Genomic DNA, 14277 nt, shown 5'->3' on the forward strand with positions numbered 1-14277 from the left:
GTTGGGACGGGGTTCTTGGACCTGACCTACTGACAGATAATGCCTTATCTTTATGTCCAGTGGCCTCCTTGGGATGCTCTTTGGTTCCTGAGGTCCCATTCCTCAACCCACTCCACAGCAAGGTCACTTGTCCTCAGTGGCTCCCACTTCCAAACTATCTCAGCTGCAAGCAATCACTGAGCCTGTTCCCTCCGGGACTGTTCTGACTGGATCATGTGGTTCAAAGACAGGACGCATCATTGGCTGAGCAAACCACCTCCTTGGATGACTCCACTGTGCTGGAATCATCCTTTCCCTTGATGCCCAAGGACTTTAAAATATATCAGGACCTCCTGAGGTATGTGGTTGCTACCTTGAGTAGAAGGTAGCATTTCCAGGTAGAAGCAGCACTATAGACTGGGATCCCACTCTGGTATTTCTTGATCCTCAAGGGATGAGACCTATCATCAAGCTCTGTGAAGTCAACAAATACCTTAGATACATGAGATTCTGTATGATCACCTTAGCAACTGTCCTCGCCTACTTCTTAAGTCACAATGACTGGTTTGCTACCATGGACATTCAGGATATTTATTTCTATGTAGTAATTCTTCTGATCCGTAGGAGATTTGTTGTAGCTGGCCAGCACTACCAGTATGTCATGCTGCCTTTTGGCCTGTCTTCTGATTCCTTGCCAAATGCATGATTATGGTAACGGTGTACCTCTGTAAGAAGGGAATTCATATCTGGAGGTTTGGTTACTGAGGAGTAAGTCCAGAGAAGTCCTCTGTCATGTCCACTTCCCCCTATGCCTTCTCAGTCATCTAGGTCTCATCCTAAACATCAGGAAGTCAACATTGGTTCCAACTCAAAGAATCAAGTTCTTTGGGGCCCTGATAGAACTGCTCTCAAACTTGTAGAGTCTGCCAATGAAGCAATTCCAGGCAATCTGCCACCTTTATCTGGAGCTGAAGTCTCAAACCTCAGCCACAGCCCAAACATGCCTGAGGTTGCTAGGTCATATGGCTGCATCAACATAGATATTACAATATGCCAGGCTGTGTCTATGTCCTTTTCAGATGTGGCTGAACTCAGTCTATCATCCAAATCATCATCCATTGGACAAACTGGTTAGACTTCCTCTGTCAATTCTGGACTCCTTACAGTGGTGGATGACTCAGGGAAATGTGTGCCAGGATGTTCCCTTCTCTCGGTCCCCTCCAACCAGTACTGTTGTCACTCATGTCCCTGTAATAGGTTGGGGAGCACATTTGGGGGTTGCTGAAAGTTGAAGGCTTGTGGCTGGAACAGGAAGCTTCCCTGCATGTAATTGTTCTGGAGCTTTGTGCCATCTACAATGCCTGTCAGGTCCTTCAAGATTATATCAAGGACTCGGCAGCTCACATCCTTAACACAACTGCAATGTATTATGTGAACAGACGGAGGAAGCATACTCCAACATGCTGTGTCAGGAAGTGATCAGGCTCCTGCAGTTTTGCATCAAGGAGAACATTACACCTATGGCTAATCACTTACCTAGGATCCAGGATCACCTGCCAGATCATCTCAGCAGAAATTTCTTCCTGAACCACAAATGGTGCCTGAAGCACAGCATTTTGTAGTCCATCTTTGCTGTTTGGGGCATCCCAACAATCAGTCCTTTGGCTGAGACACAAAAAGAAATGCTGGCTGTTTTGCTCCTGGGGAGGGTGTCAGTCCGGGCTCCCTGAGCAATGTTTTTCACCTGAGCTGGGAATCAATACTTCTGTATACTTTTCCTCCAATTCCAATAATCCCGCAGGTCATTCTCAAGCTGGAATTGGACCATGCTAAGATGATTCTCACTGCTCCTGCATGGCCAAGGTCATGTTGGTTCTCCAACTGCCTTGTGTTATTGATCTGACCCTGATGTCCTGTCTCAACATCATGGTGGATGCTAAGTGGTTAGTTGAGGAGAAGAAATGATGTTTGGAGGCAGTCTGGCAGTAGTAGGAAGCCCTCCACCAGAATGACCTATTCGGCTAAGTGGAAGCAGTTCTCAATATGGGTATTTAGCCCAGGGACTTTATCTAAAGCTGGCTTGTATTCAGGACATCTTGGAGTACCCGTTACACCTTCAGTCTTCTTGTCTAGCACTTAGTTCATTGACAGTCCACCTGACAGCAGTTTTAGAGTTTCACCTGCCCATCCACGGGAAATTGATGTTTTCAAATCTTATGGCAGTGAGGTTCTTGAAAGGATTCCTTCATCTCCACCCACCACTTGAAGAGCCAATTCCTTTGTGAGACCTTAATAGTTTTAGCAGCTCTTCCAGGTCCTCTGTTCGAGACTCAGACTATTTCTTTCTCCTGTCTGTGTCAGAAAACTGACTTGTGACAATAGTGTCTGCAGGGAGAGTGGGTGAGTTGCAGGCTTTCATAGCAGAAGCCTTTTGCATGCAATTTTCTAAAGGCAAAGGCCATATCCTGAGTTTTTATCCAAAGTGTTTCCCAGTTTCACTTGAACCAAGTATGTCTTTACCAGTGTTCTTCCCTAAGCTGCATTCAACTCCAGAGGAACAATATCTTCACACATTGGATGTCAGCGATGTCTGGCTTTTTATTAGATAGGACCAAACCTTTCCACTCCTCCCCTCGATTGTTTGTCACATATGTAGACCAAACGAAGTGTCCAGTGGTCTCTTCACGAATGATATCCAGGTGGATAACTTCCTGTATGGTGGCAGGATGCAATGTAGCCCAGGCTACACCTTCTCCAAAGGTGCAAGGTCATTCCATAAGCACCCAGGCAATGTTGACAGCATTTGTAAGTGACATTCCTATATTGGACATACTTTTACAAACCACTAGGCCACTACTGCTGTTTCCAGATCAGATGCAAACAGTGAGGTAAAGCTGCAGCCAACCCAGAGCTGCTTGCTCAGCTGCCCCTCCAACAGATCTGTGGTGAGTGGCCATTCAGGCATGCACAACAACTCAGCTGCACTAAACTTGTTGTTCCCACAGAGCCTGCAGTCACTCAGCCTTCAGGGGTGCAGCAGCAGCCTATCCCAGAGTACAGCCTGGCTCAGATGACCCCCAGGCTCAAGTATTTCCCCAACCACACCAAAGTTGCAGATCAGTCTGTTCAACAGCACTGCCCAGCCAGGAACCGTCTGGCAGCATCGTAGAATCCTAGAATATCAGGGCTGGAAGGGACCGCAGGAGGTAATCTAGTCCAACCCCCTGCTCAAAGCAGGACCAATCCCCAACTAAATCATCCCAGCCAGGGCTTTGTCAAGCCTGACCTTAAAAAAAAAAAAAAAAAAAAAAAAAAAAATCCTTCCTCTGTACCCTGATCCAAACGGCTTCTGGCTCTGGATCCTAGAAGGAATTGTTCGGCCTGAGGCCCTCCAAATTCACAACGGGATGTCATGTAGGGAAGTCCCAGGCTGGGGAATGCTCAGAGGAGAGCACCTCAGGATGCAGCAGGTGGGTTCTGGTTCCCAGGAAATGAGGGGTACTCAGAGGGGAGCCCCCAGGATGCTGCAGGCTGGTGCTGGCTTCCAGGGAATCGGACTCCCAGCCTGCTCCTGATACAGTTTCTGTTTCTGCCCCAGTCTTACTAGAGCCCTGTTCCAGTCTTGTCCTTGTCCTACCCTGATCTTGCTCCAGCCATGTTATTGATCTGCTCCAGACTTACCTCTGTCTGCTGACTCTGAGCACCTTGCTTTGACCCTTGGCCTATATCTGCTCGAGCTATGGTACGGATTTTGACTTGTTTATGGACTCTGATCACCATTCTGACCCCGGCCTGTCCCCAGATCGCTGTTCTAGTGCTTTCCTGGCCCAGTCCCAACCCTATGTTTGGCTTCCGCTCCAACCTCTAGTCCTGACTATTCGGATGCAGTGCCTGACACAAACTGTGGGAAGACAATCCTGCATTCTTTGTTTAAATAGAGTCCAAGCCCCACCTCCTGTGAGTACTGCCTCTCAGTCACCTAAATAGAATACTCAGCTGCATCTACTTGAAGAAGGAAAAATGATTACCTACCTGTAGCAGTTGTTCTTTGAGATGTGATGCAGGAATTTTCCACAACCCACCCTCCATCCCTTCTGCATCAGGGTCTGTCCCTCCGACGTTCAGTGCAAAGGAACTGAAGGGGTCAGGCTGGTGCTGCCCTTATGGCATGGGGAGGGGCTAGGGTTGCCAGGCAGGAGCTCTACCCCTTTGTGTGCTGCTAGAAAAAGTTCTTTGGTTCCAGGGCCCTGGGGGTGCACGCACCTAAGTTGAAAACACATCTGTAACGCATCTAGAAGAACAACAGCTACAGCTCAGTAACAGTTTTTTCTCTTTCCCTTCTCACTGAGTAATGGGCCTACACTATCTTTGTTCTTCCTCTTTGTTCTCATGTATATGTTTATTTTTTTTTACCCTTTATTTCACTTGTTATTTTAATCTTATTTTGTACCTGACCTTTTTAATTTTATCCCTATATGCTTGTCAGTTTAATATGCATCCTCCTTCTTCGACTGCTTGCTCAGATTGATTCCAGTTAGGTGTGTGTGTATCGCATTCACGATTGTTGGAAAGATTTTTCCCTAGTTGCACCCGTCAGGTTGGCTGTGGAGCCCCCTGGAGTGGCACCTTGATGGCACTCAATATATGACCTTGCCGACCTGGTGCCTCCTCAGTTCTTCTTCAAGTGATTGTTCATGTGTATTCCACAGTAGGTGTGCATGATCACCACATGCACCGGTGCCAGAAGCTTTTCCCCTAGCAGTACTCGTAGGTGGGGAGCATCCCCTGTGACCCTAGAGTGGTGTCTGCCTGGCACAGTATAAGGGGAGCTGCGTGCTCCCCCCACCCTCAGTTCCTTCTTGCTGCCAGTGAAGGTGCATCGAAACTGCTCTGCTCCAGCTTTGCTGCTGCTTGTCCCCAGAACTGTTGTTAATTCATTAGTACCTGTAGTCAGTTTAGTTTTCAGTGAAGTTTAGTTAGTTAGTAAGCCCGGGTTGGGGCATACCTCGTGCCCCGGGATTTAAGTGGTGCGACTCTTGTAGGCATTTTGTGCCAAGGAGTGACGTGCACACAGACTGTCTGTGCTGCTTGGGAGAAAGCCATATCAGCAAAAGGTACAAGATCTGCATGTTCATGCCGGTGCCTGGAGCTCTGCCGATGTCAGCCCCATGCTCCAGAGGCAAGCCACCTCTGGGATTACCGCAGTCACCGCCAGCCCGATCTCGGTCAAGGGAACATTCCTGACACCGCTCACTGCCCAGTGACCTTTCAGGGTTCAGTCCATGTGGATCACCCTCAATGCTGGCTAGGCTGTCTGGATGGGTGCCATCTGATTGAGACTCCTGGCACCACTCGTCTTCATGGAGTGAATACCGATGGGACCGTGGTGGACGTCACCAATGGTCCTCGACTCGAAGGAGGTACCGCAGTTGGTCGCGGCACGACCATTGACGCCACTTCCACTCAGCCTCCCCTTCCAAGTCTCTGCCAAGGCACCATAGCTCTGGGCGTTGATCGCCAGTGTTTTGCTGTCGCGGGTCCGCCCGTCGAGACCGTTCAAGGAGCAGCTACTATTGTTGGTGCCATTCCTCTGCCTTGAAGTCGTGGTCCTTTGGTCAACGTAGATCGTGGCACCACCGCCACTCCCGGTCCAGAGGCAGCAGCGGGTCGTACACCGGCCTGGCCTCTGCTCACAGTCACCTGTCTACAGGTCAAGCTAGCTAGCCCAATCAGCTGGCCCCGCTGGTGCTTCAGCAATTGCAGTGGCACTGAGTGTTGTGGCCAACCTAGTGGGGACTCGCTCAGTGGCCAAGGTGTCGGAAGCACTGTTGACCTCTATCCCTAGACCGCCAAGAAAGGAGTTGGTGGAACCCATATCCTCAGTGCCATGCCCAAAGTCCAACCCAGGTGGTGGATCCTCCAGTGCCAGCCAACACCCAAAGCACCGCACTGGCCTCCTCGCCCCATCCAGAGTTGCTGATTGCGGCCTCGCCCCGCTCTGTCCTGCAAGAGGACTACCGGGTCTACCAAGAACTCTTAAAAAGGATGGCAGCGAGCCTTCACCTCCAGGAAGAGGAGACGGAGGAACCCTCAGACTCTCTGTTAAATGTGCTGTCCCCCTCGGCACCAGGAAGGGTGGCCTTGCCGCTCCATGAAGTGGTGGCAAGAATTTCAAAAGCCCTGGCAAACACCAGCTCCTTGGCTCCCATCTCTAAGAAGGCAGAGCGCAAGTACTTTGTACTCACTAAGGGGCACGAGTATTTGTATACCCACCCAGTGCCCAACTCTTCGGTGGTCGAGTTGGTCAACCACAGGGAGCAGCAGAGGCAGCCAGCCCCAACCCCTAAGAACAAAGACTCTCAGAGACTGGATGCTTTCGGGAGAAAAGTTTATTCGTCTTCAAGCTTCCAGCTAAGAGTACCAAACCATCAGGCTTTTCTGGTCACTACGAGTGTAATCTCTGGGGATCCCTCCCCAAGTTCAAGGACTCCCGCTTGGAGTGCGATAGAAAAGAGTTGAAGGCTGTCATGGAGGAAGAGGCAGTGGCCTCAAGGGCATCCCTGCAGGCCACTTCGGATGCAGCGGACACAGCCGAGTGGTCTATGGCCTTGGTGGTGTCCATGAGACGGGCATCATGGCTCCTGGTTTCTGGGCTATCCACCGAAGCACAGTCATCAGTGTAGGATCTCTCTTTCGATGGGAAGGTGCTGTTTGTGGAGGAGACAGAAGAAAGGCTGCATGGCATGAAAGACTCTTGTACGACCCTCCAGACCTTGGGCCTCTATGTCCCTGCTCTGGCAAAACCCAAGTTCAAGCCGCAGCGGGCTCCCACCCAGAAGAAGCGCAAAGGCAGTATGGACCTGTCCCCTAGCCTGGGTCCTCTAAGCAGGCGGGTAAAAGGCATTTTTGATGGGATGCTTGAGAGTATGCTTCCAGTTCTTAGCAGGGATTCATCTCCAGTAAAGCACCCTTTTTCCAATCGATTGTGTGTTTTCCTCCCAGAATGGTCGCAGCTCACCTCAGACCTCTGGGTCCTCAACACCATCTCCCAAAGTTACACCCTTCACTTTACCTCCTACCTGCCCAACTGCCCCCCATCCCTCCTGAGTGACCCATAGCACAAGGCTCTGCTCAAGGAAGAGGTCAGGAGGCTCCTGGAATTAGGAGTGATAGAGGCAGTGCCCAAGGAGTTCCTGGGCAAGGGTTATTACTCCCGGTACTTCCGTATCCCGAAGGCCCAAGGGGGGCTCAGGCCTATCATGGACCTGTGAGGTCTGAACCAGTATATGGTGAAACTCAAGTTCCGCATGGTTTCCCTGGCCTCCATCATCCCCTACCTGGATCCCGGGGACTGGTATGCTGCTCTTGATCTACAGGATGCATACTTCCACATCCACATATTTGAGGGGCACAGGTGCTCCCTCCATTTTGTGGTGGGACAGAATCACTACTAATTCACAATCCTCCCATTTGACCTGTCCACTGCCTCCCCGGGTCTTTACAAAGTGCATGTTAGTGGTAGCGACTCAGGCACCAGGGAGTCCATATATTCCCCTATCTGGACGACTGGCTGATCAAGGGCACCTCCTGATCACAGGTGAGGGATCACTTGGCACTCCTCCTGTCCACGTGCACCACCCTGGGCCTGTTGGTAAACAATACCAAGTCCAATGCATAGAGTTTATCAGGGCATTCCTGGATAATGGAGTCAATGAGGTCGCTGTGGCCTCTCTCCTCTCAGAGAGGTTTGAGACCCTGACAGGGCTCATCAACTCGATCTCAAGGTTCCCAGTGACGACAGCCAGGGCTTGCCTGCAGCTGCTCTGTCACATGTCAGCGTGCACACCATGCCAAACTTAGGATGAGGCCCCTCCAACTCTGGCTGGCCTCACAGTTCTCTCAGGTCACGGACAGAATGAACAAGGTGCTCACCGTGCCGAACTCGGTGATCACCTCCCTACGGTGGTGATCCTCATCAAGCAACATGCTCCAAGGGCTCCCATTCAGAGATAGGACTCAGTCATTGGAGCTGGTGTCCGAAGCATCAGACCTGGGCTGGGGGCACATGTGGGGAATTTTCAGACCCAAGGTCTGTGGTCTCCGCAAGACCTGGCCCTTCACATAAACATCAAGGAACTTAGGGCTGTGCGGCTGGTGTGTATGGCCTTCCGCTCGCGCCTGAAGGGCAAAGTAGTCAGAGTTCTCACAGACAACGCGGCCTTGATGTTCTATATCAACAGAAAAGGTGGGGCCCAATCCTCTGCCCTCAGTCTGTGGGATGAAGCCCTCAGTCTATGGGACTTCTGTATAGCCCATGACATCCACCTAAAAGACTTTCACCTGCCGGGCACCCAGAACGTGAGGGTGGATTGCTTGAGCTGAGACTTTTCCTCTTAGCATGAGCGGCTCTACACTCAGAAGTGGCCCACCAGCTCTTCCAAAGGTGGAGAACTCCCAGGTGGATCTGTTTGCGACCCAGCAGAACCGATGATGCCCTTGGTTCTGCTTCAGGGGGAGCCTAGGGAACGGCGCTATTTCCCGTGCCTTTATCCTGTCCTGGTCAGGCCAGCTTCTCTGTGCCTTTTCCCCCATTTCTGCTGATCAGCAGGGTCCTGGAGAAAATAAAGACGGACAAAGCCAGGGTCGTCCTCATTGCCCTGGGGTGGCCCAGGCAGCACTGGTACGGGACCCTCTCGGGCCTGGCAGTGGCTCTGCCGTGGCCTTTGCCGCTCCTCCCAGATCTGCTCTCTCAGGACCAGGGCAACTTCCTCCACCCAAACCTGGAAGCTCTTCATCCCATGACGTGGCTGCTAAATGGCTAGGTGGCGAGGAAAGGGCATGCCCAGCACAGGTTCAGTGCGTCCTTCTCGAAAGTAGACGGGGCCCTCCACTCTCCGCTTCTACAGGGCGAAGTGGTCTCGGTTTTCTAGGTGGGCAACGGACCAAGGTGTGTCCTCAGTGATGGCCTTGATCCAGCTTATCCTTTATTACCTCCTCTGCCTGAGGGCCCAGGGCCTGGCACCCTCATCAGTCAGGGTGCACCTGGCGACCATATTGGCCTTCCATCCCCTGATGCAAGGACACACTGTGTTCTCTCATGCTATGACCAGACGGTTCCTTAAGGGTTTGGATGGACTTTACCTGTATTCTAAGCCCCTGGTCCCACAATGGGACCTGACTCTGGTGCTGGCTTATCTTACGGGTCCCCCATTTGAACCGTTAGCCATGTGTTCCTGGTCTCACCTCTCGGGGAAGGTGGCCTTCCTGGTTGCTATCACGTCGGCCAGGCGGGTCTCAGAGCTCCAGGCCCTGATGAGGTGCAGCTCAGGCCTCACTCGGCTTTCCTTCCAAAGGTCATGTCCCAGTTTCACTCCAACCAGGACATTTTCCTGCCTGTGTTTATCCCAAACCTTATGCGAGCAGCCAGGAGCAGAGGCTCCACTCTCTGTAGGTTTGACAGGTGCTCATCTTTTATATCGAATGCACGAGGCTGTTCTGAAAGTTGAACCAGCTATTTGTGGTAGTGGCAGACCATATGAAAGGTCTCTCAGTCTTGTCACAGAGGATCTCACCGTGGATTAGCTCCTGCATCCCCACCTGCTATGAATTAGCCAACATTCCGGTCCCGGCTCTCATGGCGCACTCCACAAGAGCACAGACCTCATTGATGGCGTTCCTGGCTCACGTGCTGATTCAAGAGTTCTTCAGGGCGATGACATTGTCCTCAGCACGCACTTTCGTCACTCACTGCGCCATCACCCAGTATGCTAGTGATGATGCAACCTTCGGCAGAGCAATGGTCCAGTCTGTCGTACCATAGCTCTGACCCCATCACCTAGGTAGGGCTTGGGAGTCATGTAACTGGAAATGATATGAGAAAGCACTCAAAGAAGGAAAAAATGGTTACTCACCTTCTCGTAACTGTTGTTCTTCAAGATGTGTTGCTTATATCCATTCCAGACCCACCTCCCCTTCCCTCTGTCGCAGTAACTGACAAGAAGGAACTGAGGAGGCACGCAGTTGGCAGGGTCATATATTGAGTGCCATCAAGGCACCACTCCAGGGGGCTCCATGGCTGACCTGACGGGTGCTATTAGGGGGAAAAACTTTGACAACTGTGCATGTGGCACTCACATAGCTAACTGGAATGGATGTGAGCAACAATTACGAGAAAGTGAGTAACCATTTTTCATCCTTTGACCTAGTTTCAACTTATATCACTCTTGAATTTTAGGTCATTGACAATATCTTGGTTAAGTCAGGGTGGTTTCTTACCACACTTCCTACCTTTCCTATGCTCTTGTGCCCTTAATAATGTCTCTCTTAAAAACCTGCCAACTCTCCTGATCTGTTTTTTCTTAGACTTGCTTCCCACAGCATCTTATCTACCAATTCTCTATTTACTAAAGCCTTTTTGTCCTTATTCTGCTGTTTTCCCTCCTACCATTTCTTAGAATCATGAACTTCAGTCGTTTCACTTCTTTATTTTTTCAAGCAGCTAGAAATGTGTTAAGCATCTCAGAAAACAAGTAAAGAGACTCCCATCCCAGACAAGCATACAATTTAAAGTCAGCATGACCCAAGAAGTGAGTCATAAACAAAGGCGATTTGGATGGGGGAATGGTACAGAGAGGATAAGTAAGGCAATGAGACTGCATGGTGACTCAGTAAGACATTTACATGTGTTGGTGCTTCTGTTACTTTTTGTAACTCTTTTTTAAAAAAGAAAGAAAGAAATAGCAACTAAATTGTTTAAAGAAGTTGCAATTTTGTTTGTTACCCCAATTCTGTAGTTTTAATTTCCTTCTCAGAAATCTAGTTACATTGATTCTGGTACTATCATTTGAGAGAATTGTTGTGTACAAATACAGATTATAGCTACGGTTCTTCTCTTAGAAACACGGGAAACCTGCCCCTCTCCGCCTGCAGTTAAAAATGGTGCTAGTTTTGGACCATTATTGACAAACTACACAGCAGGTTCCTCAGTAAAATACAGATGCCATCGGTACCACGTGTTGGAGGGTCCTGAAACTGTTCGTTGTGTACAAGGAAAGTGGACAGCTCAGCCAACTTGTTTAGGTAAGTCTTGTAGAAAAATTAGATGTTGTATTATGTTATTCATGATTGATAAGACCATGGAAAAAAACAACCCGTATAGCTCTATGGGAAATGCTGTGATCTCAGTTAAATTCCAGGTGGATAGATAATGCCTGCATCACACAAACTGCTACCACTATGATATCTTTCTTTGTAGACTTGCTGAGACAAGTACTTGATGGCTGAAAGAATGAATCCTTCTCTTGCCTCTTGAATTTTAGCCTTGTGGTCAGTTTTGAGGCATAGTGGTAGGGCAGTTTGCATGGTCATTTCCCAGGCTGTAGCTTTTCTCTGGATAATCAGAGACTTTATTCTCCTATGCTGTTTCTCAAAACCTTTCATGAGAACTAAATTTGCAGGAAAAAATTAGTATACATACAGAGGCTTAAATAATGGTAGAGCAGATCCTTAGTAGTAACCAGTTTTTCTTTAAAATATCATTATTAGAAAACTCTTATAGTAAAGCCCAAACAGACAGGGTGCTAGAATAATTTGTATAGTGGAGGTGCTGAGAATCATTGAACCAAACTGTGAACCTTGTATATAATGGAAACCACTTCAAGTCAGGGAGTGCTGCAATACCCCCTGCATCCCTAGTTCCAGCACCTATGCAAATAGAAGACCAATACAATTATATTTACTTATGCAAATTTTATTACATTAAATATCTATTCATTTCAAAACAACCAAAATAAAACAGACCTAAAGTAACAACAATTTAACTCAAAAGAAAACCAAAAAAAGCAAACACTCTAAACAATTAAAAAATATCACCCTCTCAAATCAATTCCTCAGTCAGACATCTAACTAAAAAAGTTAAATTTGCCATGTGTTGGTTCCCCTTGTCCTGGAATGGTTGACAAAATCTAGCATCTGTAGTACTGCTGTCAGTTCCGATAGATGTCTCTTTTCCTCTTAAAAAGATTTTCCCAGTTATGGTAAGTAACTAGGATTAACATTCTTATCTCTGTCATCAGCAGAAGTGAGTTATTTACCATCAGTAAACAGAACCTGAGGTACCACATGCATCACTGGTACTGATTAACTTGATTTCCAGGAATTAGCTTGATTTCCCATAAAGTTTGTGTCAGAAGGAGTTTGTCTCCTGTGATGGGGCAGTTTACATTCCGCAACTTACTTTTAATTTTACCTATTGTAATTGTGATGCATGGTGAGTAAAGATCTAAAGAAGTTGTAGCATTTCATATAAAGTTCAAATCAGTTTGCAGGATCATTGAGTTATAAGCTTTTTTGGCTAAGAACTTGTAAATTTGAGAATTGTTACAAAATATTTGTATAAACGTAGATGTTTGTCTTCTAGAACCATGCACTCTTAATGTGGATGATATGAGCAATAACAACATAGAGATGAAATGGAGATTGGAAGGAGAGTTATTTTTCCTGCATGGTGACACCATAGATTTTGTGTGTAAACAGGGATACTATTTGTCATCCTCCAGCAGGCAGTCTCAGCTAACAGTACAGTGTACCCATGGAAAACTCAGATATCCAACATGCATTATGAAAGGTAAAACAATAGCTGTTTTTGCAATCCTATTGTAACTCACCAAGTTCAGACACACTGAAATAGCTTTGCTTGAACAGTAGAGGCATAGACTCTGCTATTAATAGGAATAGAAGTTTAGGGTCAAATTGTCCCTTCCATAGCAAAGATGTATTTTAAAATAATATGAACACAGCAGAATAAAACATTTTCCTTGTGGGGAGGAGGGAGAGGGTGCCTACAGAGACTTGTCTTTCTAAACACTAGTAGCCCAAAGATTTGCTGGGAATCCCAGCTCCACAATTTAAGTGCAAACAAGGTAGATGAACTTAAATGGGTGCCAGATTCTGCTCTTAGACACACTGTACGTCTTTGTTAAAGTTTTTGACACTATTTATTCTATGTAGATCCCAAAGAAAAATGTGGTTCCCCCCCTGTTGTTAAGAATGGAGATGTTGTTGGCCCACGACTGACAGAATATGAGAGTAATTCTTCAGTTGAATATACTTGTTTTGAACATCATTTTTTGCAAGGGTCCAAAAGAATCTATTGTTCCAACAGACAATGGACTACCCCACCAGATTGCATAGGTATGTAAGATGTGCTTTTGTTAAAAAAAATAAAAAATAAAAATGACAAGCTCAGTAAAAGTTGATTCAACTTTTGTTTCTAGTTTTTAATATTAATTTCCAGTATTCAAATTAGGTTCTCAATCTGAGCAGTTTTGGTAGATCTGAAGCCCCTGGGCTTTGGTAGATCTGGGCAAACCTGCAGTTTATCCTCTTCTCCTAAGCCTATAAGAATTGGAGTATGTATGCAACATCCAAAAGTACTATCATCTATGTTTGTCTAATGCAGTTGAAGGGAGGAAGGTGTTTGTGTCTAATTTTAATATGCTAGCTATAGCTATGCAGTCTCATATATTAATATTAATCTGTATATTAAATTTTATAAAGGAAATTAACTATGTATCTTTTTTGTGTTAAGAACCATGCACTTTATCGAAGGAGGTAATGGACAAAAATAACTTAATACTGAGATGGAGTTTTGATGACAAATCTTATTTTTTCCATGGGGACTACATTGAATTTCTGTGTAAAGAGAATCATTATGGAGCACCATCAATCTCAATGTTTGATTTTAGAGTACAGTGTAGCAGAGGACAGCTGACATATCCAAGATGTGTTGAGAGGGGAAGGTAAGGTTAAGGCAGTATTTAATTTGAAATTTGTAAGAGCATATGTATAACATTTTAATTTCCATTTATGGGCTACTATTTCCAAGATGATTAACCAGCACTAACATTGATTCTCAACTAAACTATGACTCTGATATATTTGCAGTGGCTAATATATTTGTGCAATTCACATATGGCTTCTATGAGTCATGTAGTTTTGTGGGTGGTCCTTTTCGGGGGGTTGGAGAGGAAGCAATAGAAGTAGTTGTTATAGAGTCTCTGAAAAGAATTAAATGTCTTCCTGTGTGAAGTTAGTTGAAACCATTGGGTCTAGTGGTTAGAACCAAAGGCCTAGGAACCAGAAAGATGTTAACTGTAGTTTTCTGATGGCTAAATCAAAAGTATTATATGGTGGGAGTACATATACTAGGAGTTGCAACCTCTAGATGGGTGGAACTGGTTTGGCTTGAAAGTTGTGGTGAAATTATAAGATCACAGTCGCCACTGGAACCCAAAGGGA

General features: G+C 47.0%; 1 protein-coding gene across 1 annotated transcript in view; it reads left to right on the top strand.

Annotated features, from left to right (window-relative positions):
• Window positions 1-13782, top strand: part of LOC116818308 (coagulation factor XIII B chain) — a 39398-nt gene extending 25616 nt beyond the window's left edge. The window contains exons 8-11 of the mRNA XM_032769099.1: window positions 10876-11058; window positions 12398-12604; window positions 12988-13170; window positions 13568-13782. Coding sequence (XP_032624990.1) covers window positions 10876-11058; window positions 12398-12604; window positions 12988-13170; window positions 13568-13782 — 788 coding nt within the window. The remainder of the gene's footprint in view (window positions 1-10875; window positions 11059-12397; window positions 12605-12987; window positions 13171-13567) is intronic.
• Window positions 13783-14277: the final 495 nt, after the last annotated feature.

This window comes from Chelonoidis abingdonii, chromosome 7 (genome assembly GCF_003597395.2).
Source record: "Chelonoidis abingdonii isolate Lonesome George chromosome 7, CheloAbing_2.0, whole genome shotgun sequence".
NCBI classification, from domain to species: Eukaryota; Metazoa; Chordata; order Testudines; family Testudinidae; genus Chelonoidis; species Chelonoidis abingdonii.